The sequence below is a fragment of the Neofelis nebulosa genome, chromosome 10 (genome assembly GCF_028018385.1).
Source record: "Neofelis nebulosa isolate mNeoNeb1 chromosome 10, mNeoNeb1.pri, whole genome shotgun sequence".
Classification (NCBI taxonomy): Eukaryota; Metazoa; Chordata; class Mammalia; order Carnivora; family Felidae; genus Neofelis; species Neofelis nebulosa.
Window position 1 is genome coordinate 12,206,341 of NC_080791.1, and position 26,285 is coordinate 12,232,625.

The following is a 26,285-nucleotide window of genomic DNA, read 5'->3' on the forward strand; positions in this document are numbered from 1 at the left end:
AGCTAAAGACTGTTTTGCAGAAGAAAGAGTTGAGGCTTACAGAAGTTAATAACATCCCCAAGATTACACAGTGGTGGAGACCTGGTTCATATCCAGTCAGTCTGATTCCAGATGTCAACCTCTTAACTCTTAACTATTCTTCTTCTTCTTCTTTTTTTTAATGTTTATTTATTTTTGAAGGAGAGACAGAGCGTGAGCGGGGGGAAGGGCAGAGAGCAAGGGGGACACCGAATCCGAAGCAGGCTCCGGGCTCTGAGCTGTCAGCACAGAGCCCGACTAACCCACGAACCATGAGATCATGACCTGAGCTGAAGTCGGACGCCCAACTGACTGAGCCACCCAGGTGCCCTCCCCACCCCCCTTTTTTTTTTTTTTTTGAGAGAGAGAGAGAGAGGGCACAAGTGAGCAAGGGTCAGACACAGAGCGAGAGAGAGAGAATCCCAAGAGGGGCAGAGAGAGAAGTGGGGCTCACCAGAAGCAGGGCTCAAGCTCACCCCAAGCAGGGCACGAGGTTACCCAATGTAGGCCTCAAACTCATGGACCTGTGAGATCATGACCTGAGCTGAAGTCAGATGCTTAATGACTAAGCCACCCAGATGCCCCTATGCTTCTTTAGTTATGTGTGACAGCACCAAAGGTAGACCGTATTGCTTTTATGGTTGATGTTTGGAATGCTTGTATTTTGTGCTTAAAATAAGAAATTACTTATTTTTATAAGTTTGGTATTTTTTTCTTTCTGTAAATGATAATAGAGCAGATACCAGGAGTGTAACTGCTTCACAAGAGTTATAGTAGTAGATAGTTTTTATTCTCATTTAATGAAAAACTAAACTGGATAGGCTCTTTATTACATTTATCTTGATATTGGTACTTGAAATACAAAGATATACTAGTGTACTGCCTAAAATGTTTTTATTAATGTTGCTAATATAACCTGGAGATCTTTTTTAAAATTTTATTTATTTTTGAGATGGAGACAGGCAGAGAACAAGTGGGAAAGGAGCAGAGAGAAAGGGGGACAGAGGATCCTAAGAAGGCTCCCCACAGACCGCAGAGAGCCTGAAGTGGGGCTTAAACCCATGAACCACGAGATCATGACCAGAGCGGAAGGCAGCCACTTAACCGAATGAGCCACCCAGGCACCCCTAACGTGGAGATCTTGAATTGTGATTATTTGAATGAAATTTTCATGGATGTGATATAAAACCTCCTTTGGGAAATTTACAGAATTATTATCATTTTCATGCGCCTTATTAATGTGCTTTATTTCAACATCAATGTGCATTATACTTTCTTTTTAAGAACAAATAATTACAATGTTCCTCAAATGCATTGGTTAGTATTTCTTTGCCTAAAAGAGTCACAAAAATGTGACTCAATTCCTGTTGGTGAAGGTAAAAACTTTTGCATGTATCCCGTTTGTTCTAGTTTTCTACTGCTGTTTATAAACTACCCTTAAACTCATTGTTAAACCCCAAACATTTGTCCAGGACTCAACAGGGATGGCTCTTCTCTGCTTAGCAACATTGGGGTGACTCAGTTTGGGGCTGAATGATCCCCTTTGAGATTGGATTACTCATGCAGCTGTCAAGTTGGTGGTGACTATTGGCTGCGACCACAGCCGGGGTGGTGAGCTGGGTGGTTTTGTTCCTCTCCATACAGGTCTGCTTGGGCATCCTTTCAGCACAGTGACTGCGTTCTAGCAGTGAGCATCCCAAGAGAGCAAATACACAGCACTTCATAATCTAGCCTGAGAAGTCACTTCTGCTGCATTCTGTTGGTCAAAAAAGTCACAGTCGTCCACCCTGGTTCATGGAGAGGGGACAACGAGAGCCCAATGGTCAATGAGAGGAGTTTTAAGATCATATTGTAAGAGAAGAATGTGGGATAGGAACCATGGTTGTGACCATTTTTTAAAAGCTAAATCTACCAGACAATTCTCCCAGGACCTAGATTCGGTAAACAGCACAACTAAAAACAACTACTGTTGTTTTCTTCTAGCTATTTTATTTAAACATTTTCCCACTTAAATGTTTACTCCATTTAGATTTTATTTCGGTGTAAGTTTTGAAGTCAGGAGCCAATTTAAGTTTTTCTTCAGGTATAGCTGCCTAGTCACTAACACAATTTGTTATCAATCCATCTTTCATCACTTATAAGAAATGGTATCATTACCAGATTCTAACTTTCCCCTTTGTTTTGTCTGTTTCTGGCCTAACAACCTATAAATGTCTGGCTCTTCCTACCCTAGAACCGAATTATTGCAGGACTAGTTTCTTCCACGCCCACCCCACCAATTGTTTTTCTAGCCCCCCCCCCCCCCCAAATTTTGCTGGCTCATTCTTGGATGCTTATTTTTCTTTGTGAACTTTTCTGTATCAACTTAGCTTGTCTAGTTCTAAACCAGTCTGTTGGTATTTCCATCAAAATAGTGATTACTAATTTTAAATCACTCTTACCATGAATGAAACTGGGTATTTTTGGCTTCTTTGTGTCAGCCAATAATATTTCTTCATGAAACGTTCATATTCTTTGACCATTTTTCTACTAGGGTTTTGATTCTTCTTATCGAACTGTGAACACTCTTCGTATTTGGGAATATCAGAGCTTTGTTTGAAATGTTTCTTGTAAATGTTTTCCCCAATTACAGTAGTCCAATTCTATCTTTGGTTTTTCTTTCTGTGGTTTCAGTTTTCTACAGTCATCAGTGTTCAGAAACCAGATTGTCCTCTCTGACAATGTGTGAGTAGAGCCTAGTGCTACGTCACAGCGCCTACGGCATTCCCCTCACTTCATGTCTTCATGTAGGCATGTTTTCATCTTACATCATTGCAAGAAGAAAGGTGAGTACAGAAAAATAAGATGTTTTGAGGAAGAGAGAGAACACATGCACATAACTTTTATTATAGTATATCATGATTGTTCTATCTTATTAGTTATTATTGTTAACCTCTTACTGTGCCTAAGTTATAAATTAAACTTATCACAGATGTTTTGTGAAAGAAAAAACATAACATGTATACGGTTAGGCACTATCTGACATCCACTGGGGTTCTTGGGACATATCTCTTGCAGATAAGTGAGGACTGCTGTGGTTTTGCTTCTGAGGTTTTTTTTAAGTACTGAAATAAATAGTAAATGTGTGTGTGTGTGTGTGTGTGTGTGTGTGTGTGTACGCATAAGTAGGCAGGGAGTGAAAGCTATCTTTTCTTGAGTGGTTTCTTCTGCTAGTTTGAGATTTATGCATTCTTTGCCTACCCCCCAAACAGCCATAGTTTTTCAGGATTTTTTTGTGACCTTGTTTTTATATTGAAGTGTTTAATCCATTTAAAAATTTTTTCAGTGTATTGTGTGAAATTCTGACCAAACCAGTTTTTTGCTAGTCTATCTTTCCAACACTATTAAACAAATGCTTTTATTTAACTGTTTTTCAGAGTTCAAAATATAATCAAGAACACATAATTTTTCAAGTTGGAAGAAGAATCCAATTATGATTTTGACTTTAATTGTGTGAAGTCTTGCACTAATAACAGCCAGAACTGCTACTCAGGCCTCAATGTGAAATGACTCATTGCTGGAGTATAAGAACATTCAGGTCACAGACTTGACGTCCTTTAGTTTTTATTTTAAGAAGATGGCCCTCCCACTAGCTTTGGTGATCTGTAAACTTTATTTGAAATTTTTTTTTAACTTTTATTTATTTTTGAGAGACTGAGAGAGACAGAGCATGAGCAGGGGAGGGACAGAGAGAAGAGGGAGACACAGAATCCGAAGCAGGCTCCAGGCTCCAAGCTGTCAGCACGGAGACTGATGCGGGGCTCGAACCCATGGACCGTGAGATCATGACCTGAGCCGAAGTTGGACGCTTAACCGACTGAGCCACCCAGGTGCCCCGAGATCTGTAAACTTTAAATTAAAAATTTTAGTTCCTGTTCATAAAGGAATAATTCTATTAAATTTTTTTTTGTGGTGAAATACATTAAATTTGGCACTTTAGCCCTTTTAAACTGTACAGTTCAGTAGCATTTAGTATATTCACACTCGGCAACCGTCACCGTATTTCCAAAACTTCCTTGTCACCCCAAACCCACTCTGTACTCAGTAAGTAGTAACATCCAGTTCTGCTGTCCTTCCCAACACCGCCCGGTCCCGCCACTCTCCCCCCTCATCACCCTCCCACCCCGCCGCCGACAATTCAGCCCACAGACATTTGGTCTTTATGAATTTGCCTTTTCTAGATATTTTATATGAGTGAAATAATGCATCATATGTCCCTTTCTGTCTGGCTGATTTCATTTAGCCTAATTAAGGGAATAGTTGTAGGAAGCAGTTGTTGCTATTATTTAATTTTTTTTTAATGTTTATTTAGTTTTGAGAGACAGAGAGACAGAGCACAAGTGGGGAGGGGCAGAGAGAGAAGGAGACAGAATCTGAAGCAGGCTCCAGGCTCTGAGCTGTCAGCACAGGGCCCCATGCGGGACTTGAACTCACGAACCGTTAGATCATGACCTGAGCCGAAGTTGGACACTTAACCAACGGAGCCACCCAGGCGCCCCACAGGTATGTCAGAATTTGAATGTAGGTCTCAGACACCCTAGTACCACAGTTATCCCCCTCTGCCACCCTCCCAAGATGAAGTGTTATGGTTTGGAAATAACTGTACAAATGGGGCAAAAAAAAAAGGGGGGGGGATAATTGATTAGTTTTTTGTGTCCATAACTTCTACATCCATAACTTTTCTTCTCAAGATGGAATTCAAAGGCTACTTTGAGGTCAGCACAGAAACAGATGATAGGAAATGGAAGAGGTCTTCCTATTTGAATAGTTAGGATTAGTCATCAAAGTATTCTCTAAAGTGAAGTGCATATTTCTTACTACATTTCCTAGGAAGCAAAATAGATACAAAAAATTCCAAGAATGAACGAGTCCTAAGGGGTTTGTAGAGTTTGTTTTTAAAGCAATGTTTACTTTAGCTGTATCAATAATAAGTTTTATAAAATAAAAGGAGAGATGTACAATTAGATGATAGAGAAATAGGTCATTAAAGCTTGGGCTGTGGCACGAGGTGACTAACATCCAAAGGTAAATGATGAGAGCTCTGAAGAGAGTCTAATTTTATGAACACACTTCTGGTGTATTAGTTTACTCTTAGCTTATTTGCTGTTAATGACAATTTAAAAAGTATAGAAAACCCATTTGACTTAAGCTAATTATGCAATTTTCCCAACAATCACTTTTCTTCCGCATGAAGTTTTCTTGTCTGTGTTGCAAGATTTTTCCCCTTTCAAAATTACATTCTGAGTGCTGTTATGCTCATTTAAAATTTAATGCAAGTGTTTGAGGATGGCACTTAATTTGCCACGTAGAAAGGGAATTATTGCTGTCAGCACTTATGTTTGAAAAATTTTGTCAGGACAATACAATTATTTAAAAATACTGTTCATTTGAAGAAGGTTTCATTTGTTAAAGTGATCATCCTAAGACTTGTCCCAGCCACTCTGTTTCTGATTGTTCTTCTGGAACCTCGTGCAGATACCCTTTTCTCAGTTTCATTCTTCCCCACCTCTTTCCCTTTATTTCCCAAGCTTCCTGCTATCGGTGGCAACGTGGTTCTTCTTCTCAAAAACTTGTTTGCTCCTAGACTGCTTCTCTTCCATTCTCTCTGAGACACCAAGGAAAAACCTTTATTACTCTCTTTGTTAACTTGCAATTCTCTGATTTGTTTCTCAAGCTGCAACAGAATTTTGTGTTCTAATGGCCAAATACAATGACATCTTTCCGACCTCATCCTGAGTTTGATACCAATGACTTCACATCTTCCTTCGTATTTTTTCTTCCTTTATTTTCTGTAATGCTGCATTTTATTTTTCTTCTTCCTTCCTTCCTTTCTTTTTTTCTGAGAGAGAGAGAGAGCAGGGGAGAGGCAGAGAGAGAGGGTGATAGAGGATCTGAAGCGGGATCTGTGCTCACTCTGGGCTCAACATGGGGCTCGAACCCTCGAACCATGAGATCTTGACCAGAGCCAAAGTCTGGCGCTTAACCACCTGACCCACCCAGGAGCCCCTGTAATGCTGCATTTTCTTGACGCTTTTCCCATTCCTACCGTTTTGACCAATGGTTATCTGTCTCTGATTTCCTTTCTTCACTCACATTTAAATATAGGCAATCTCCAAAGCATGTTCTATAGGGGTTAGGGATTGTTTTAGGTTATCAAGAACAGAGGCTCAAAAATAGTGTCATAACAAAGGATTTTTCTTTCACCTAACCCAGGTTTCCGGCTAATATGGAAGCTCCCCTAAGTCACCATGCATAGAGACACCAACATCGCTCCTATCTTTCTGCGTTACCATTTTCATCACTATTCCTGCTCAAGATCACATCATAGATGCTAAGGCTTTGACCACTGCGCCAAAATTCCAGGTATCAGAAAGGGTAAAGAACACTTCCCAGTTAATTCCTATCAAGAAACCTTGTGGAAATCCAATAGTATCATTGGCTAGAACTTAGCCGCATGACCATAGCTAGCCACAAAGTGCCTGCTGAAACTCAGAGATATGTTATGCATGAAGAAGTGTATTTTTTTCAATGTTTATTTATTTATTTTGAGAGAGAGAATGTGAGCAGGCACACATGCATGCGGGGGAGGGGCAGAGAGAGAGGGAGAGAGAGAATCCCAAGCAGGCTCCACAATCCATGCAGGGCCTGTCACCAGGCTTGATCCCACGACCATGAGATCATGATCTGAGCTGCAATCAAGAGTCACATGCTTACTTGACTTAGCCATCCAAGTGCCCCAAGAGAGAAATGTATTTGATAGTTAATGATTAGTGTCGGCCACAGTCTGTTTTCTCAGATGCTGGCTACGTGACCGGACGTGATCAGTATTTATAAATAGTGAGTGGGGTGGGCCTTTTAAATAATAATAACAATGATTTATTTATCCTATTAAGGACTTGCCACATGCCAGGCATTGTGCTGCCTTTGTGCCTAGTATCTCAAACTCTTAAAATAATTCTTCAAAGGAAGTAGTTGGTGCTCTCAGTGTTTCGAAGATGAGGAAAGGGAGTCTCAGAGAGATTAGAGTCAACTTGTTTAAGGAAATATAGGCAGAAATTAGCTGAGGTAGGGTTTGAATTCAGCTCGTTTGTTTCCAAAGCCTATTGTCTTTTTCATTATACATGGCCCACGCTGAATATTGATGCCCATATTCTTTTGTCCAATAATTCATTAGACTGCTCTAACTGGATGTCATAATTTCCAGTAGCATGTACCTTGGACTATTCAGAACTAGAGTTGTCTAAATTTGGTTGCCATGACGATTACTAATCAATCCAAGTTTGTCATCAAGATAGCTGCAGACCACCACGTACATTGGTAGCACAGGGAGGTAGTTAACTCTGAACAAGCTGTGGGTGCCAATGAGGAACCCACAGGAAGGACTCACACTTCATCCTGGGGCCCTCTACCCGAGTCACTCAGGACCTCAGGTCTGCAAAGCCTCAGGCCCCAAGTACCTGTAGGCGTGCTAAACAAGCCCACCCCCTGCGACACTGCCTTTGCATGGGGTGGCCCTGTTCCAAATCTTGAAATTTTACTTCATGTTTTCGTGAGAAATAAGACAGGCCAGGTGCAAGAGGCCAGGACTGTCAGGCCTGTGGTACATCCTCCACATGGAAGGGAAGTCAGGAGTGAGAAGAAATACCCCTCTTCATTCCCCATCCCTGCTCCTACCTTGCTTCAGTTTGTTGTTGTTTGGTTTTTTGTTGTGCTAGTGGAGAACTCAAGCAGTGTTGTGCCATACCATTATCATACGTACTTTTCATTGAAAGAGCTCTTTTAGAATACGTGCAGCCGCTCTATTCTCCGTGGACCTTACACACACATCCAGTAGAGACTAAGCCAGGAGACAAATCTACTACATGATAGTTGCTGTGCTGTCAGAATTACCCTTTCCCTCCTTCTAACTTGGTCAGCTTCTTCTCTGCACTGTGCTCTTTGTTTCTGGCAACTTATTCCTTTAGTTGATTTCTCTCCTGGGATACTCCTTACTTTTCCAAGAAAAGGTCTTCTGGTAGGCTTGCCTCACCAGTTTGTTCAATGTATGCCAACATGTTCAAATCCAGCTGAGAATTTTTTTTTTTTTTTAAATTTTTTCTTCAACATTTTTTATTTATTTTTGGGACAGAGAGAGACAGAGCATGAACGGGGGAGGGGCAGAGAGAGAGGGAGACACAGAATCGGAAACAGGCTCCAGGCTCCGAGCCATCAGCCCAGAGCCTGACGCGGGGCTCGAACTCACAGACCGCGAGACCGTGACGTGGCTGAAGTCGGACGCTTAACCGACTGCGCCACCCAGGCGCCCCTGAGAATTTTTTTTTTTAATTTAAAGCTTATTTTGAGAGAGAGCGAGCAAGATTGGGTGGTGGGTAGAGAGAGATGGAGAGAGAGAATCTGAAGTGGGTTCCACACTGTCAGCTCAGAGCCCAATGTGGGGCTCGATCCCACCAACTGTGAGATCATGACCTGAGCCAAAATCAAGAGTCAGACGCTTAACCGACTGAGCCACCCAGGTGCCCTGAGAATCTTCTTTATATGCTAACCGGGTTTGCAAATTAGGTTTGCATAAACTGAAGACCTTAGGGCTGGCCTGAGCCTATAGGTGCAGTGTTTGGACAACCTGCCACCTTCTTCCCTCCCGTTGCTTCATCTACCCTCTCTGTGGACGACTTCCAAGTTCATGTCTCCATCCCTGCACTCTTCCTATCTGCCTGCTGGGTCCCTCCATGTATTGTCCCTCTCAAAGTGAGATTTCAGCCTTTCTTAAACAGAACTCTTACCTGTTCTTCTTGCACTTGGACTCTCCTTTGTGTTTCTCTCTTAGAGACCCATGACTCTAGTTGCTTAGGTCCAAGATACTCTATCTGGAATAGGCTTACCCATAATATTTGTTGTCAAAGTTACCTTCTTTAAAGATCTAATTCAGTTTCCATCCTCCTGTATCTCTTCAGAAAAGATGGATCCCTTTCCCCTATATTCCCATAGTACTTTATAATTCTTTAAGGCATTGGCACAACTCTCTTGTATTAAGTTTTGCATTCTCTGATTTGCTTACAGAAATCAATGAGTACTTATTATATATTAGATATTGTATATGCTTTGGTTTAATCATCATACAACCCATTTTACAGATGGAAAAATTAAAGCTGTTTCCTTATCTGCAAAATAAAGAACTCTAAACTCAAAATGAATCATCTTATTCTTGGAGCTAAGACTATCTTAATATCTTACATACTTACAGTTTCTGGTACAGTAAATATTATCTTAATAAGCGTGTTTTTACTTTGGTATTCTAGCACAGTATTTGATACACACCAAGTATTTGTGTTTTTTGAGCTGAATTGAGATAAAGTGCGATTCAAATTTCATGAAAGCCTTTATAAAGTGTCCGTTTTGTGCAAGGTGGATTTTGAAGATTATGTTTGGCTTTTATTTTTACCTTGTTTTTACCTTTTTTCCCCTTTATTTTGCAGTGATAAAGGGTAAAGGCAAAAGATTTATCATCCTTTAGTTCTCCCCAGACCACTGGCAGGAAGTAAACAGCACTTATCTGCAGTTATCAGCAGTGAACCTGATGTCAGTATTTCTCAAGACAAGGTTGCATAAGGCAGTGGAAAGGAAGAGATATTATCATCAACGGTTAAGTATTCATGAGGTACCTTCTGCCTGTTTAAAAATATTTTATAAGCTGTTGGACAGTTTACAGGTGTGAGCTAGTTTCATTATTTTGGGGACCACTGATTGGTACAGCCACCATTGCTCTGTGGCTCCATGCTAGTCCTATGAAAGTACAAAAATAAATGGATTTTGGAAATAAAAAGTCTACTTTAACAGGATGGTGATAAAGCATAGCAGATAAAGTTTACTAGAACACAATTTTAACAATGTTAGTTTTATGAACCCGCTGCTACAGTTAACAGGAGGAACCAGGGGTCTCTCCTAAGAGGGAGTAATAGGAAAGGACATTTTAAAAGACAGGATTTGGGATGATTCTAAAGAGGGACCAGGGGGAGTGGGGATCACCTCTGGATTGATTATCATTGTAATCTTTCCTTATAAAGTGAGAGACCAAAGCAGGCCTGGGGAAGTCCTGGTAAGAAAGCTCAATTTAAAAAATAATATTAACAATAATGTCAGTGTTCACAGTAACCAATGGATGGAAACAACCTAAGGGTCCATCAAGGATAAACAAGATGGTATGTGTGTGTGCGTGTGTGTGTGTGTGTGTGTGTGTGTGTGTGTGTGTAATGCAATATTATTCAGCCTTAGAAAGGAAGAAAATTCTGATGCATGCTATATAACATGGATGAAATTTGAGGACATTATGCTAAGTGGAATAAGCCAAACACAAAAGGACAAATACTGTAGGATTCTACTTATATGAGGTACTTAGTGTAGTCAGATTCAGAGAGGCAGAAAGTGGTGGCTGCTGAGGGCTGGGGGAGAGGGCCAGGGAGGTTGGGAATGGGGAGTTAGTGTTCAAGGGATATGTAGTTTCAGTTTGGGAAGATGAATAAGTTCTGGAGATGGATGGCAGTAATGGCTGCATAATGATGTGGTTGTTTCTAATGCACTGAACTGCATACTTAAAAATGGTTAAAATGGGAAATTTTATGTTTGGCATATTTTATCCCAAGAAGAAAATAAAAGTAAAAAAACATGTAAAAAAGAAGTAGTGATCTCTCAGTGAGGGGAGTGTTTGTGTGGCCTTGGCCGTGTTCTGTTAGAAACATTGTCATTGATTCTGTTAGAAACATCATAGTCTGACTACCAGCAGTGTTGAGAAGCTGACTCAGAGCCCTATTCATTTAGAAACTAAAAAGTCAAGATGAATGTGGAATGCTGTGTCTGACAACCTTTTATCTGAATCTCTGCCCCTGGGTTGGAAATTGAGGCAGCTTTTCTGTGTCACTGACTCACATGGCTCAGATTCTTTAAAGTGAGAAGACATGGTCTATTGTCACTAAAATGACTTCACACAGCAAAGCTTATCATAGTCTATGATATCAGAGAACAAGATTTCTTAGCACTATAACCTTGTTGTTAGTTAACAAAAGCAGTTTTTATAGGATCCAAATAGAACTGAGAAAGCAAAGTCTCTGAGCAAAATGGTGTGGAAAAGAGAAATAAATTATTGAGTCCACTATGGGATGAGGCTGCCTTCAAATATTAGGGTCCCATGTTCTTATGTCTGTCCTCCTTATTTACATGGTGTGGATTTGTGATTTTGGGGCGTTTGCTTTTGGGATGCTAATCTTTAAGACCACCAATGCAATGATATTGTACACAAAACCCAATAAGCTATTAAGTCTCCTTACATTATAGCGCCAATCACCTAAAATGGGTCTTTCTTGTTATAAAGTAAATTGCTACGAAAACTTAAGTTTCAAAAATGTCCACGCATAATTTTAACTACACATCGTTTTAAAATTAAGGTCATAAATTTTCAGAATATAAGTTCTTAAATCTAAATAGCATTTTCTAATTTGGAATTTCTAAGAAAACTGAACAGTGTTCCGGGGAACTTTGAAAACACAAGTGTTCTGTGAAAGTTTAAAGAAATAATAATACTTTAGAATGATGATAAAAAGCCCAATTGGTAAAAGTTTCTGTACTTCAACTGATTCTACTTTTTATGAATCAAGGTAAAAACTGAGGGGGGAGGGGAAGGAAGAAATGTAGACTATCTCTTATAAGGTAGGCTACAAATGAATAAAAAGCTACAGCGAAACAATGTGACTCATCAGGCAATGCAGTTATAATATATACACATTGTGCACAACAAAAATCTTTATAAGTATACAATCTGTGCACACAATTTTGTTTCCATATGCCCGAGCAGGTGGGGGGGTTGGCTGAACATGGCATCCAGCACGCTATAGTATCCTTACAGCTCTGATGAGGCAACAAAGTTTCTCTCTCACAAAACCAGCTCACCGGGTACGAATTACTATGCGATGGACCACAAGCTCCGTAATTAGTGTCAATATGGCTTTCAGGAAAAAAAAAAAAAAAAAAAAATGTAGAGGGTATAATTCCAGGCTCAGATCAATGTTTGCGACAACATTGCACTCTGCACAACGAATTTGCTACTGTATAGCAAAGCTTTAAGGGATTCCTGCAATTTGACACTACAAGGTGGAAAGGTCCTGTTGGTGACCATCTTTGCTCCTGGAAATGATGGAAACTATAGCTATGCCCAGAGGAGATAACAGATACTTTGATCAAAACCAAAGCAGATTTCAGACCAGGCAGAGCCGTTTTTAGTTCATTTTAATTTGCTGCAGATTCGTTATAAAAGGACAAGATTTAAACTTGGAGGGACTTGTAAGAGTGGAGCAGGACGTCTTCATTAGCACTGATACACCACAGCTGAACTGAAACACGGACCACCTCCCTTCACAAGGAATAAGGAGCGACCCTTTGCCAAGGAAGTCTTATTGAACACCTAATACACGCTAAGTGATCACTGATACAAGATCTCAAGGATTTCTAAAGGATTTGACAGTGGAATTGGCCTTCTGGCCTAAAAATAGCACACCGCCCTGCTGCATTACGTCAACGAGAAAAATACCCTGCGTGGAGGGGCAGGTAAGTAACAAGGTTGGGGGTGGGAGGGGGAGAGGCAAAAAGAGGAAAGATCTATTTGAAAAAGTTTATGTATACATGTATAAATAGATAACCATATCTCCCTTGACCAAACAAAGTAAGAGACTTCTTTCTCAACCAGGCGGTTCGCAACTAATCCAAACTCAGGAAATAACTCTGTGAAACGAATAAACTTAGTTCTGAAAAACATGCGCGTCCAGTAACATCCGAAAACACGTGGCGGGGGTGGGGAAAGCGGTCGGAACACCAGGCGAGACTCCAAATACCATCATCCCATTCGGCAGCTAAGCCGGGCTGCTCACGGCGAGCCGGCGCACTGGATGCTGGGACTTGTAGTTTTCGCTCCTGCGCCTCCCCGCGGGTTTGCGACGTTTAGCGACCATCGCGCCTGCGCCAGCGCCGGCTGAGAGGTTGGGGCCGTGGCGGCTCGTGCCGGGTGATGCTAGGCGGCTCCCTGGGCTCCAGGCTGTTGCGAGGTGTGGGTGGGAGTCGCGGGCAGTTCGGGGCGCGGGGTGTCCGCGAAGGTGGCGCAGCCATGGCGGCAGGGGAGAGCATGGCTCAGCGGATGGTTTGGGTGGACCTGGAGGTGAGTGCGGTCGGCGGGGCGAGGGAGGGGGGATGAGGGGAGGCGAGTGGGGTTCGACGCGGAGACCGAGCAGCTGAGCCTGTCCGCGGACGGCGGCGGGTCTCTGGGTCTCAGGTGTGGCAGGTGAGCGCCGCCGGGCTGCGGGCTGCGCGGGGCAGGTCGGCAGGCTGGACTCCTGCGGGTGTTGGGGACCGTGGTGGACTTGTGGGTTGTCTTTTCAAAAGGGAAGAGTCATCCATATGGCTGCATCCCGCCCCCTCCCCCCGCCCCAACCCCCGAACTCCGCTCGGGTGTGACCTCCCTAACGCTTTGGTCCTTCTGGGCTTAGGGTCACCGGGGTGGGGGGTTGGGGCAGCGGCTGTGCCAGCCTCCACACTCCCCTTCCGCAGCCTTATGGGACCCTAGGTTGTTCGAGCTGGACGGGACTCCGGAGATGACTCAGCCTTACTTCTCATTCCATAAACGAGAAAACTGAGGCCGAGAGAGAGAGTTCGTCCCATTCAAGGTCATGCTGTTAGGGTCTCACTTGGGACTAGAACCTACTTTTGATCCCTTTAGGTTTTCCAAACCCATGCCGAGGACTCCCCCCTCCGCTGAATCTGAGTTTTCTTATATATGAAATGGAGGGGGGGCGGGGAGTGGTGGTTAATAACCGTGCTTTCTCCATTAGATTGTGGTCAAGATCAAGTGGTGTAATTAATGTGAAAACTTTGTAAGCTGCAGAGATGTAGCGATGTGAGTTGCCTAACTCTTGACCAAATTGAATGGTGTCAGCCCTCAATTTTGCTGACTTTGCATCTGTCCTACAGTAGAACTGGGGTGCCTCACATAAAGTAGGCCCTTGGTAAATATTTATTGAATAAATGACTCATGTTTAGTGCCTGGAGGGCTAGCCCGGGAAGCATCATTGTCTCTTTTATCCTGGCTAAGGGAGATGAATGGAATATGTTTGGGGGATTCCAGTTAAATAAAATTGGGTAAAATAGAGAGTTGGTTCTGTGTGTGTTACATATTCACTTTTGATTGCAGATGACAGGATTGGACATTGAGAAGGACCAGATTATTGAGATGGCGTGTCTGATAACTGACTCTGATCTCAACATTTTGGCTGAAGTAGGTGATGTCGTGTAATACAGTCATACTATTTGGAGTGTATTGGAAATCTAAATCATTGTTTCCCCATCTCTTTATATGAAAAATAGGAAACCTGAGGCCCATATATAGGTTAAGTTCCAAAGTAATGTGCTAGGTCATGGTAGGGTTGGTTGTAGAACCGAAGTAGTCTCTCACAACCTATTTAGTTTTCAATATTCCATGCACCAAATGGCAAAGGGAATTGCTCTCGTTTACTGAGACCCTACTGTGCACCACGCACAGTTCTAAGTGCTTTACATGTACGTACTCTCAGTCCTCACAGCGACTGCGAGGTAGGAGATTACACTCATTTTCTAGAAGAGGACATTTTGGCAGGGATCTTGGGTAATTTGCCCAAGGCCACCTGGCTTGTTATTTGGGGGAGCCAGGAGTTTCACCCAGGCATTTGAAGTAAAGAACTTGTAACCAACCAGACAACCAGCTGTTGTCTCATCAGGATTAGTGCCTCATGCCAAACTGTCATCTTTGTATCATCACCTTAATTTTAACTTGAGTCTGTATGTCCACTTTCTGCCTTCTCCACTAGGATGTGTGGTTACCTAGATCTATATTCAGATTTTAGAATTTGGTGATGCAGAATCGGCATATTCTCCTATTGATATATTGGGCATGATTCACATGCTGCTTTTAACCAAAACATTAAGCAAAACAACACACCTGTTGCCCTTTGGCCCCTTGTGAAGCATTTGAGAAGTGTGGGAGAGAGCTTCTGATTGGTAGACGGTGAAATCCTGGTCTTGAATTGGTCCCTGGTCTCATACTGTCAGCAGTTTCAGAGGTAGTAAGAAACTCCAGGAACACAGTAGGGATGCTTGTGGAAAAGGCGGTTCTGTTAAAGTCAGTTCCTGGAGGGTGGTAGTGATGTGCTACTGACATTGGATACATTTCATAAATCTCCAGTAAGACCTCTACTTCTCTTGGTAGGTAAGAGATGGGAGAAGGCATTTATAGATGAATTACTACTTTTGTGGAGTACTAGGCACACATCCTGGAGTACCTCTTGATACATCAGCTGGAGGAGAATCATGAGACTTTGTGTTTCTCATCATAACAACTAGCTCTTTTTTTTTTTTAACTTTATATAAATACAGTTCTGTGTTTTGGGTTTTTTTTTTTTTTTTTTTGTCACTTGGGATTTACTGCAAATGAATAGTGAAGCGAAGTGTCTTTATTTTGTCAGCCCTCCTTACTCTTGGCTGAAGAAGAGTTTTTCCCTTAGTCTGTTGATATAATGTGAAATACTGACAGTTTAATGGACCAGTTAGTTAATATGTACCCTGGAGGAAATTTGGGTCTGTATTCACACAGCTGCAGATGACTGTGGCATTTGTAAATAGACTCAGTCAGATGAGGATAAGAATGTTAAAAAAAAAAAAAATGCTTATGGACTATTGGTGCTTAAGTGTCATTTCTGTGGAAAATATGTTTTATTTTTGTATATGAGTCTGTGGAAAAAGTATTATGCTGGTAGAGGAAAAAACATCCTACCCTGAAAATTTTTCTGTAGATAGTGCAGGGTTCTGAGCCAGGACCTAGAATAAGTTATAGAGCCTTAGATTAATAGTTTGCTTTTCCCATCAGAGTTTGTTAGAATTGTTTTTTTTGTTGTTGTTGTTGAATGTGTTTTTTTTTTTTAAACAATAGGAGGGTTTTGTGTGTGTGTTGTGTGTATGTGTTTTAATATATGTAATCAGTGAATTTTTTGCTTCTTGGAGATTGCCTTTACCAGTTTTCTTGTTTGGCTGAAAGTCCTTGTTAGTTGTAAGATGTCTAATAGTCAAACTCTAGCCTTTTCTCTCAGTGATTGCAAACTATTTTTATCACTTTAATTGTAATAATACCTTGGATTCATAGAGTACTTTTCTTCCAAAAAGGTTCAGAAACTTTGATATCTGTAATTTCTTTTACCCTGTTAAGCAGCCCTTTGAGGGAAGGGGGTGGTTTGTTATCTCCATTGTACAGAGAAACGACGCCCAAAATGACCTGTTTTAATGCCACAAGTGAGGCTTCTGTTTCTGCTGGGACTGTGTCTGAGACACTCAGAAGTTGAATGTTCTGTTAAATGGAGAGGAGAATTAGAGGGCCACGTGTCCCCCCCCCCCCCCCCCCAGATGTTACCAGTTACCCTTTTAACTTTTTGATATAAAAATATCATTAAAATTCAACAGTGTAACTTTATCTAAAGTGTATGTCTAGTCACCTGTTAGTTTTTTGCCCCATTCTGCTCTGCTGCTGCCTCCTACTTCCCAAACTCTGTGTACTTTTTTGATACTTTGTATGCATATACAAATGTGTGTATTTTTATTTATTTGTTTTTATCCAGCGTAAATGAAATCACATGCACATACTTGCTGTTGTGCAATTTGCTTCTTTCACTTGGCAATATAGACACTTTCCAAACTGAACTCCTAATTAAAGGTTGGCAAGCTTTGCTAAAAAAGACTGAACAGTAAATATTTTAGGCTCAGAGTGCCACATACCCGTCACATGTTTGTTTGTTGTACAACTCTTCGCGATGTAAAAATCATTCTTAGCTCACTGGTTAAAAAAAAAAAAAAAGAAAAGAAAAAAGCCAAAGGTCAGGCCTGGGTTTGCTGACCTTTGATAGGCAACTAGTGTCTTCTTATTAGGGCATTTCACTCATCTGAGGTGTGCGTGTGTGTGTATGTGCGTTTGTGTGTGCGTGCGCATGCGTGTGTGCATTCCTTTTCACCATTGTACACCGTGCTGGCATGAACGAGGACCACTTACAGAGATAACAAAGGGCCCTCAACTCTTTCTCTGCTACCTGTGTGTTTAATCCTCACAAAGTGAGGTTAGACTTTACCTCTGACACCAAGGTTGTCCCTGTTGATTCTGGATGACTAATGGCTTTTCCCATCCACAGGGTCCTAACCTGATTATAAAACAGCCAGATGAGTTACTGGACAGCATGTCAGATTGGTGTAAGGAGCATCATGGGAAGGTAACATTACCAAATAACAGGAGTGCTGCTTTGGGGATCAGTAACGAGCGTGTTGCTCCCACATCTGAATCCTATACCATTGTTGGATGGGATTTTAAAAAGGGTTAGAGGAAGATTGCTTGGCAAGCCTGGGAGACCACTTGCTTGTTTACCTGTCATCTTTGGGACCTGTCGAGATCATCTTCTCCTGAATGTTCTCTCTTTTCCTCTCCTGCATTCAGTCTGTCGCGAACGCATTGCGGATTGTCAAGTATTGCTCAAGTCAGTCTTTTGGATAAGGTTAGACGTCAACTCTCAGAAAAGGGGGAATGCTGCTCTCCTGTTCATAGTTGTTTCTTCCCAGAGCTTATATCCTCGGACTCTGAGCACCGTCTTTTCTGACTGTGTGGAAATGCTATTAACAATCAGGAACATAGCCTTTTGGGCCTGGATTCTTTAAGAAAAAAAAAATCAGTGCAAGGATGGCAGTTTCACTTTGAACTTGAGCTTTACGAATAGTCCATCTGTGGTTATATTTGCCCATTTTAGAAGTGAAGTTTCATTTCTGGATGCCTTTGAAAACTGACTTGATGTGTTTCTGGTGGGGGCTGGGGATTCTCTCTTGCAGTCTGGTCTAACCAAGGCAGTGAAGGAGAGTACAATGACATTGCAACAGGCAGAGTATGAATTTCTGTCCTTTGTACGACAGCAGACTCCTCCGGGGCTCTGTCCGCTTGCAGGTAAAATCCGATCCTATGTATATCTCGTAGATAGTCTTCCATTGTGGTAGTTCAAGAGACCGCAGTTCCAGAAAGATCCACTAAGACCATCATGCCTTCTACTTACCCCGATTTAGAGTATACCTCTTAATTTCGTGTTCTGTTTTCCTTGTGTACGTTATAACATGAGTATTGGAAAAATACCCTGAAACCCAGTGTGAGATCGAGGGTACACGGACTTAATAAAATTTTCCCTCCTATTTTTACTATGGGAAATTTCATATGTGCAGAAAAGCGGGATTTATAATGGTTAACCTTGTGCCATGTATGTTTTGGACATTTGAAAGTAAATTGCACGCATTCTGAAACCTCATTTCTCAATACTTCATTAGGCATTTCCTTTTTTTTTTTTTTAATATGGAATTGATTGTCACATTGGTTTCCATACAACACCCAGTGCTCATCCCAACAGGTGCCCTCCTCAATGCCCATTACCCACTTGCCCCTCCCTCCCATCCCCCATCAACTCTCAGTTTATTCTCAGTTAAGTATTTCCTAAGAATAAGGATGTTTTCTTCGGTAGCCACAATGTCATTATCACATTTAAGGTAATTAAAAATAATTCAGTAACATCATTTGATATCTAGTCCACGTGGAAATGTCTAATTGTTTTTGAACCAGGACTCAATCAAGACTCATGCACAAATTTACCTGTTTCTCCCCGCCCACCCTTCCCCCCCTCATCCCCCACCCCGTGTGACATTGACTTTTTAAAGAGACCAGGCCAGTTCTAGGTTTTGAAAGCACTGCCATTGTCAGAGGACAGTTAATGGTCTGTGGAGATGCGTTTGTATTTGTATATGTGAATTGATGTGATAGCTTATGCTTTCCTTGAATTTCATTAAAAAGTTCTGACATTAAGTACTAGAGCATATGTTGTATATGTAATCTCCCTCTAGCTAGTGTCGTTGGTGTCTATTTTAAAGTACGTATTTAAAATTTAGTGTTTTTAATATAAATTACTGTATGGAAACATGAATATGGATATGATTTGTTAAAATTGGAATGTGAATAAAGGTTTATTTACTTAATGTGATTCAGTTAAGTTTTTAGTGTTAGTAGTGTGGATTTCATGACACGGGAGAAAATTTGCACATCTGGTATGATCCGAAAAAGTAACGAATAGATGTGTGTGTTAAGTATGTGGAGTGGTAGATTTATCCTTTTTTTCCGGAGAGAGGCCATTAATAAATTTACCTTGAGCCTGACTAAGTACTCAGAAATCTGCACTTGTAACCTAATCACATGCCCTCAAACCTGATTTAGAGATTTTGAGATGCTTTTAGGAATTGTTTAAATTGAAAAAAAAAAAAAATCCTTTCCATTTCAAAAATAGTTAATGAGTTTTTATATCCTGTTGTATATTGCTAGAAATACACAGATGCGGTATGCTTGGTGTCTTTCTAGGAAATTCAGTTCATGCAGATAAGAAGTTTCTTGACAAATACATGCCCCAGTTCATGAAACATCTTCATTATAGAATAATTGATGTGAGCACTGTTAAAGAACTGTGCAGGTAAGGGCTATATTTAGGATCCATTGAATTGCCCCATTTAGCATGTTTTAATTGAGAATTTGTGGAAAGTAATTGAAGAGAACTCTAGAACTTGAGGGTGCCAGGTGGGTGTGCAACATTGTCCCTCGCTCGCTGGGACAGTTCCTTAATTGATTCTGGACTGGTAAGAATTTTGAGGAATGATGCCAGAAATCTTCTGTATAAATTTCGTTAGTTGAGAAAACATGTTGAGCACCCATCCTGTGCCACGCGTTGGCCTGTGTGCTGGGAACATACAGATGAAAAGCCTTTAAATAGCTTAGAATCTAATGGGGTGACAGATGTGTAAAGCACACACCCTCCAAATATACTCTATGATGACTCCTGTCGTGGAAATGTGCATAGAGAATATCGAGGGCACAAGGGGGAAGGAGCCCTGAAATGTACCGGATTGAGGAATGGGAAGTCGGGGAAAGCTTTGCATAGGAAATAAGTTTTAAGTTGTTATTTAAAGAAGAGTGGACGTTTTCTAGGCATCTAGGTGAGGTGGGAAGATTCTTTAGAATGGGCACAAGTATGAAGAAATAGAGGCACAGGAAGATACGGGCAAAATATAGTTGAGGCCTTACAAACAGTTCACTAATGCTGGAGGGCAAAGCATGATCTTTGGCAAAGGTGGGAGGTGAGGCCATTTGCAAAGGGCTTGTATGCCTTGCTGAGATGGTTAACATTGTAAGGGATGGGTTCCTTTAAAAAAGTTCAAGTAGAGAAATGAGTGATAACAATTAGATCATTCTGATTAGAAGGTGGCAAAAAAAGAGGGAGATCAGAAAGGAGGCTTTTCCCTCATCTTGGAGAGAGGAGAATGAGCAAGGGAAATGGCATTTGGGTGGCAGAGAAGGGTACGGAGATAAAATACCTGAGAACATCCCTTGGCACGGTATCGAATGAACGAAGGAGTGGGGGAAGGAAGAGCGGTAAAGCAATTCTAGTGTTTCTGGTTTGGGCAGTTAGGCAGTTGATGGAACTGTTCAAAGATAAAGGGGAAGATAGGAAAAGCCGATTTGGTGGATGGGAGAAGGGAGGCCTTGAGGATAAGTATGGTTTTATATATGTTGATTAGAAGTGTGATGTCCAGCAGGTGGTTGGCTGCCCATGACCAACTGGGGGAGGGCTGAGATGGTGTGAATCTAGGAATCTTACCCATTGATGAGCTTGCCTAAAGAGAATATCTAGGGTGAAGCGTGGGTGGAAGAGAGAGTCCCAGGCAAGGAGGCAACTTGATAGTTGACCCAAATGCCTTTTTCCATGTTGATAAATTGCTTGAAGGAGGTAATTATCCAGTATATTTGAGACAGTTTCCTTTGAGAGTTCCGTTTTTGCTGTGTATAGACGCTGGTATCCAGAAGAATATGAATTTGCACCAAAGAAGGCTGCTTCTCACAGGTAAGTTTGGGTCCTTCCAAGAGCTTGGCTGTCTGACAAGCACATAACTCTTGAACTCCTGACTGCCTACAATAATGTCTGTTCTCTGCTCTTGTTTTCTTGGGGGAAAAATAAAGGTCCACCAGCGTAAAGACAACTTTCTTTTGCTAAGATGATCTGGAGCTCTGTTCAGGATTCTGTTATTCCATTCTGAGATATGTAGTATCGTATGTCTTTATTGCAGTTTTAAAACTTTTAGATAGCTTAGTGTGTAGGTATGATGAAACAGTCTATAATCTTTCTAGTAATGAGCAATATTAATATTCCTCCCAGCAAGAGCATGAACTTGTAGCCATTTGAAATTAATTACAACACTTTGTGGACAGTTGTATTAATATAGCCTAACTTTGATACTTTTTAGTTTTTCAGATCGTTTCTTTTATGTCTATAGACTTAGGCCCAGGAACCAAAGAAATTTGAAGATCTTGTTTGTCTAGTGTCCTGTACTTACTGGCTCTTTAAAAAAGTTTTTTTGTTTGTTTGTTTTTTTTAAATTTTGTCATCATTCAGGAGGAACATAAAATTTGACGGGGGATTTAGCAGGCAGCTTCTAAGGGCAGCATTTGGTTCATTCCTTTATGGAGTCCCCACCATGTGCCACGCACAGTTTTAGGCAAACAGACCAAATCCCTGCTCTAGAGAGTGTGGTGTTCTAGTGTTTTTTGGGGGGGAAGGATTAAATGGGCTACAGCACAATAATACAGGTTTAGAATACCTTATCTGAAACAGGGTTTGATGTCTTTCAGATTTCAGAATTTTTCAAGCTTTAGAAAGGTAATAGTGTATCTGTAGTGTTTACTATTATATAACATGCCTAATAAGGTCAGAGGAAGCATCCCCTGATCAAACACATTGATATTTCTGCAGTGAAACATAGGGATATTCACACCAAATAGCCTAACTACTGAGTATGAATAGCCTTGTATCAAGATTAATCAGGTTTTGCCACACAGTGAGTCATAAAAGTACTTTGGGTTTTAAGATCTTTTATGGACTTAAGTGTTGTGGATAAGATGTTGTATACCTTGATTTAGTCAGAGGCTTTATTTTCGATCGTTTCAGCTGTCCACTGGATATCCAAGACCTGGGAGGAAAGCAGAACTGTTAGGTTAGCCACAATAACCGCCGTGAAACTCCTGCTCTAACGTTTGTGCAGTTTATTCTCTAGAAGAGGCCCTTGGCTTATCATTCAGGGCTTACTGATTGACCTGCACACTGTTTTTTTTTTTTTTTTGTTTTGTTTGTTTGTTTTTTTTTTTTTCAACGTTTTTTATTTATTTTTGGGACAGAGAGAGACATAGCATGAACGGGGGAGGGGCAGAGAGAGAGGGAGACACAGAATCGGAAACAGGCTCCAGGCTCCGAGCCATCAGCCCAGAGCCTGACGCGGGGCTCGAACTCACGGACCGCGAGATCGTGACCTGGCTGAAGTCGGACGCTTAACCGACTGCGCCACCCAGGCGCCCCGACCTGCACACTGTTCTAATAATCTCGGTTACCCAATTTCTCAGGCCACGACAGACGAGAAACAGCATGTTGGAGGAGAAGAGAGGCTGTTAGATGGAGTCAGGCTGCCCCTGGTTATAGCACAAATCTCCACCAGAGAGAGAAGTAGATCTTTCATGGTTAGGTGCTGTCTGGTGATCGATGTGCATTATGACTGAGTCACGAGTTATGTTTGAGCATGCCAGTATATATTTGGTGTAGGGATGTCATTAAGTATTGCACAGTGTTTCCCAGACTTTGTTCCATGAGCTGTTAATGAGTGTTCCACAAATGTGGCCGATTCAGTTTTAGAAACACTGTGTATGTAGTACAGCCTCCCTTTGGAAACTCGCGGTACACATGGGTACATGAAATGCTTTGCAAAGAAGTTCAGACAAGAAATATTTGACCTAGATTTTCAACTAAACTTACTTGACCCCAGAGTTCTTTTTTCCCCATGGAACCCTCCACCATTTTCTAGGACAGTTTGGGAGACTTTATCATCTGATATATTTTAGAAAAATATTTTTAAGCAAACTTATTTTTTATTAGATGAAGCCCTTAAGTTTGATTTATTGAAATGTTCCTCTTCTTAATGATATCAGATAGTGGCATTTACAGTAATACCTGTTCTTAAGTTCTTTAGTCCATTGCTCATAACCTCCGTGGACATTTCAGTTCAGCGTGATGTGTTTGCTTGTAGGGCACTGGATGACATTAGCGAAAGCATCAAAGAGCTTCAGTTTTACCGCAATAACATCTTCAAGAAGAAAACAGATGAGAAGAAGAGGAAAATTATAGAAAATGGGGAAAATGAGAAGACCGTGAGTTGATGCCACTTCTCACACTGCCAGCACGTAGTTCTCTGGAAAAGCAGCTGCTGGCGGTTTTGTTTCATTTTGTTTTCTGTTCCTGCTGATTGCTTGGTACAGCGCCTTCTTTCAGTTACCTTGCGTCTCCAGATTATCCAAACAGACAGCACCTGAAATCTTACTTTTCCCCTAACACTCTGTTTTCATTTATGACACAGCAGCTCCTTTGTAAGTACCGGGTCATGTCCATCCCTTGGTACATATCTGCATTTGCTTTTAGACAATTTCTTTTGTTTAAAATAATAATAATAAGAAGAAGAATAATAAAGCTAGTTCTATTGAAATGCAAACCTTTTTGTACCATCTATTCTTTCATAGTTTGATTACTGGAAAATGGTGGCGTTTTCTAAGTGGTACGGCTAATGTTTCAATTCTCGTAATGACATTAGGGATGGATTAACTCTCTTATGTTAAACAGGAAGTGAACTTGTTCTGTCTTGCTTCATACATCAAGACTAGAATAACTGGAGATAGATCCAGAGAAGCAAATTTCATTGTTACAGTTACCAAACTAACAGAGCTCTGCAATAGCTACTTTTAATGGCGTCCGAGAAATTCAAGTCAGTCGTCCCACAGGGATTCTGTAAGTAATAACTAAGGTTTATTGAACAGATACTGTGTGTAAGGCAATCACTGCTAGTTTTGTGGAACGTCGGCTGCCCTAGGTTTCATGGTCAGTAAGTATTTGAGAAAGGATTTCAGTCTGAATATGCTAACTCTGAATTTGCCTATTTTACAGCACGATGCTAAGGTGAATCCTTAGCCAGAGGCTATATCAGAATCATCTGTCTGTAGAACACAACTCATTCTGACAAACTCCTCTTAAGGCAAGAAATCAGAATTGGGAAAGGCCTACAGGTGATTTCTGCCTGACCTAGAGAACCACTGTACTTGAACGACTTTCCATGGCAGACTCAAATTGCATTTCTAAGTCCATTATGGTCATTATGTGAACATAGGTAGCAGCGTGATCCTAATGGGTGAAAGTTGCAGATAAAGAAATCACTAGAATGTAGAACAGAATTATCATAAGTATTTACCAAGTTGTTTGAGCTTTGCAACAACCTTATGAGTGGCGAAAGCCTTTAGTGTAACTTTTTCCAAATGAATAAGTTAATTCTCAAATTCGTAAGTGCAGTTAAGTGTAAGCTGATGAAAACATAAGTCTGCTGACTTTTCTGACCAGTGTTCTTTCTGCGGTCTGGAGTAGCATGGGTTTCAGCCTATGTGCCGACTTCAGTGGTTTGGACGACAGGATTGTATGATAGTTGAAGACAGGGTTCTTGAATCAAACTCTGGCTTCAAACCCGAGCTCTGAGACTTACTGAGTGTCTCTGCCAGGTTCATTTCTCTAAGCCTTAATTTTTTTTATTTGTAAAATGAGAATGATGGTACCTAACTCAAAGAATAATGTTAGAATGAAATACTTCTCTTATTGTTCTGGGCTCAGCGCTTGGCATGCAGCGAGCATGCGTGATAGCTAATGCAGAGTGAAGGTGCTGTGATTGATGAGCTATGGTGGTTGGGGGCATTACTGTAAATCGGTATTCACTCAAATGACCTATGACTGACTATATGCTGCTGAAGATCGTTTCACTACCAGTGTGACCTTGCCTCGTCTTCGGGCTTCCAGCTGAAATTTGGCAAGAGAGTCTTTGTCCTTACTCAGCTCTCAGGAACGTTACAGATTCTAGTGCAAGGATGGGTATGTAAACACTGGGCTTGAGCAACATTCATAGGAAGCAGGTTAATGGTTTGAGCCCTACTGTTTGGCTTTCTTAAGAATTTTAACTCCTGGTGTTCCTTTTAAACCTTCCATCACGTAAGTGACCCTGCTCACTGATTTAATCCTCTGTTCTTTATCTCCATAATGTCTCAGTGTCTCCTCCTAATGGAGTGAACACAGGTTAAGTTTTAGCAAAATAATTGGCAGCCTGGGAGAGGAGCAAATCTGGTCTGCTGCAGGTCTGTATGAAGGCATGATGGTTCAGTGATTTGTTCATTATTTATTAGTCGGCTTTAAAAAAAAGAAGAAGAAGAAGAAATTTAAATTTGTAGTGCTGGTAACTGATTTCACAGGGGATTCCTGAAGCTATGAAGTAATTTCTGTGAAATGAACTGCCATGCAAATTGGTTTAAATATATCTACAGCCTTAAGAATGATCAGTATGTTTGTTGAGCAGAGTTTGCTGCTCCAGTGCTCCTGAGGGCTTTTCATTTGGTGGTTCTTCGGGCTGTGCTATAATTACCCTGCAAGCTATATTCTTAGGATTATTCAGGTATATATCCCCTGCATTAAACTCCTGAGGTGAATGAATTAGTACAGTGGTGATAGTCTCCAGTCAGCATTCCTTGAGTGCTCATGGTGATCTTGCCCTTAGAGTGAGTATGTGGGCAGGAAAGACACCTTTTTTCCAGGGGCTTAGCCATAGGAGGTAAGAATGCAGCCTGAGACACCTGTGCTTCCTCATTTACAAAACAGTAGATCTCTTTATCAATAAACCAGTTAACAAATTCGTAGGGGAAATTGATAGTTTCCTTTGGGAGAAGCGGTGTTCTCAGATATGTGAGCCTAAAAGAAAAAAAAAAATAATAGCTCGTTGTAATGTTTGTGTGCAATTTTGTCATTCAATAAATTTTGATATATTGATTGCCTTGTGATAGTGCATGAGAGTCTTAGGTACACTCGGGTGTTTACATCTTGAAAAATTAATAAGCAGCAGGGACAGTGGAGAATTGATTTTTAGGGTAAGCCATTTGTAGCAGATTGATGGAAGCAAAAGCTGTTAATGTGTATCTTTTGATGAGGCACAAACTA

The 26,285-nt window shown here is 41.1% G+C and overlaps 1 protein-coding gene across 1 annotated transcript; it reads left to right on the top strand.

Annotated features, from left to right (window-relative positions):
* The first annotated feature begins 13,044 nt into the window (after window positions 1-13,044).
* Window positions 13,045-23,757, top strand: REXO2 (RNA exonuclease 2). Its single transcript, XM_058686789.1, has 7 exons — window positions 13,045-13,252; window positions 14,282-14,365; window positions 17,295-17,372; window positions 17,980-18,091; window positions 19,538-19,646; window positions 21,018-21,071; window positions 23,299-23,757. Exons 1-7 carry the CDS (start codon window positions 13,106-13,108, stop codon window positions 23,426-23,428), a joined length of 714 nt encoding a protein of 237 aa, XP_058542772.1. The 5' UTR covers window positions 13,045-13,105; the 3' UTR covers window positions 23,429-23,757.
* The last annotated feature ends 2,528 nt before the right edge of the window (window positions 23,758-26,285 follow it).

What these genes read in the sequence shown, in the direction of transcription:
- REXO2 (XM_058686789.1), top strand. Translation starts at nt 13,106, where the DNA reads ATGCTAGGCGGCTCCCTGGGCTCCAGGCTGTTGCGAGGTGTGGGTGGG. An exon ending in ATCTCAACATTTTGGCTGAA is followed by an intron (nt 14,366 to 17,294) that starts GTAGGTGATGTC and finishes TCCCATCCACAG; the next exon opens with GGTCCTAACCTGATTATAAA. An exon ending in GTAAGGAGCATCATGGGAAG is followed by an intron (nt 17,373 to 17,979) that starts GTAACATTACCA and finishes TCTCTCTTGCAG; the next exon opens with TCTGGTCTAACCAAGGCAGT.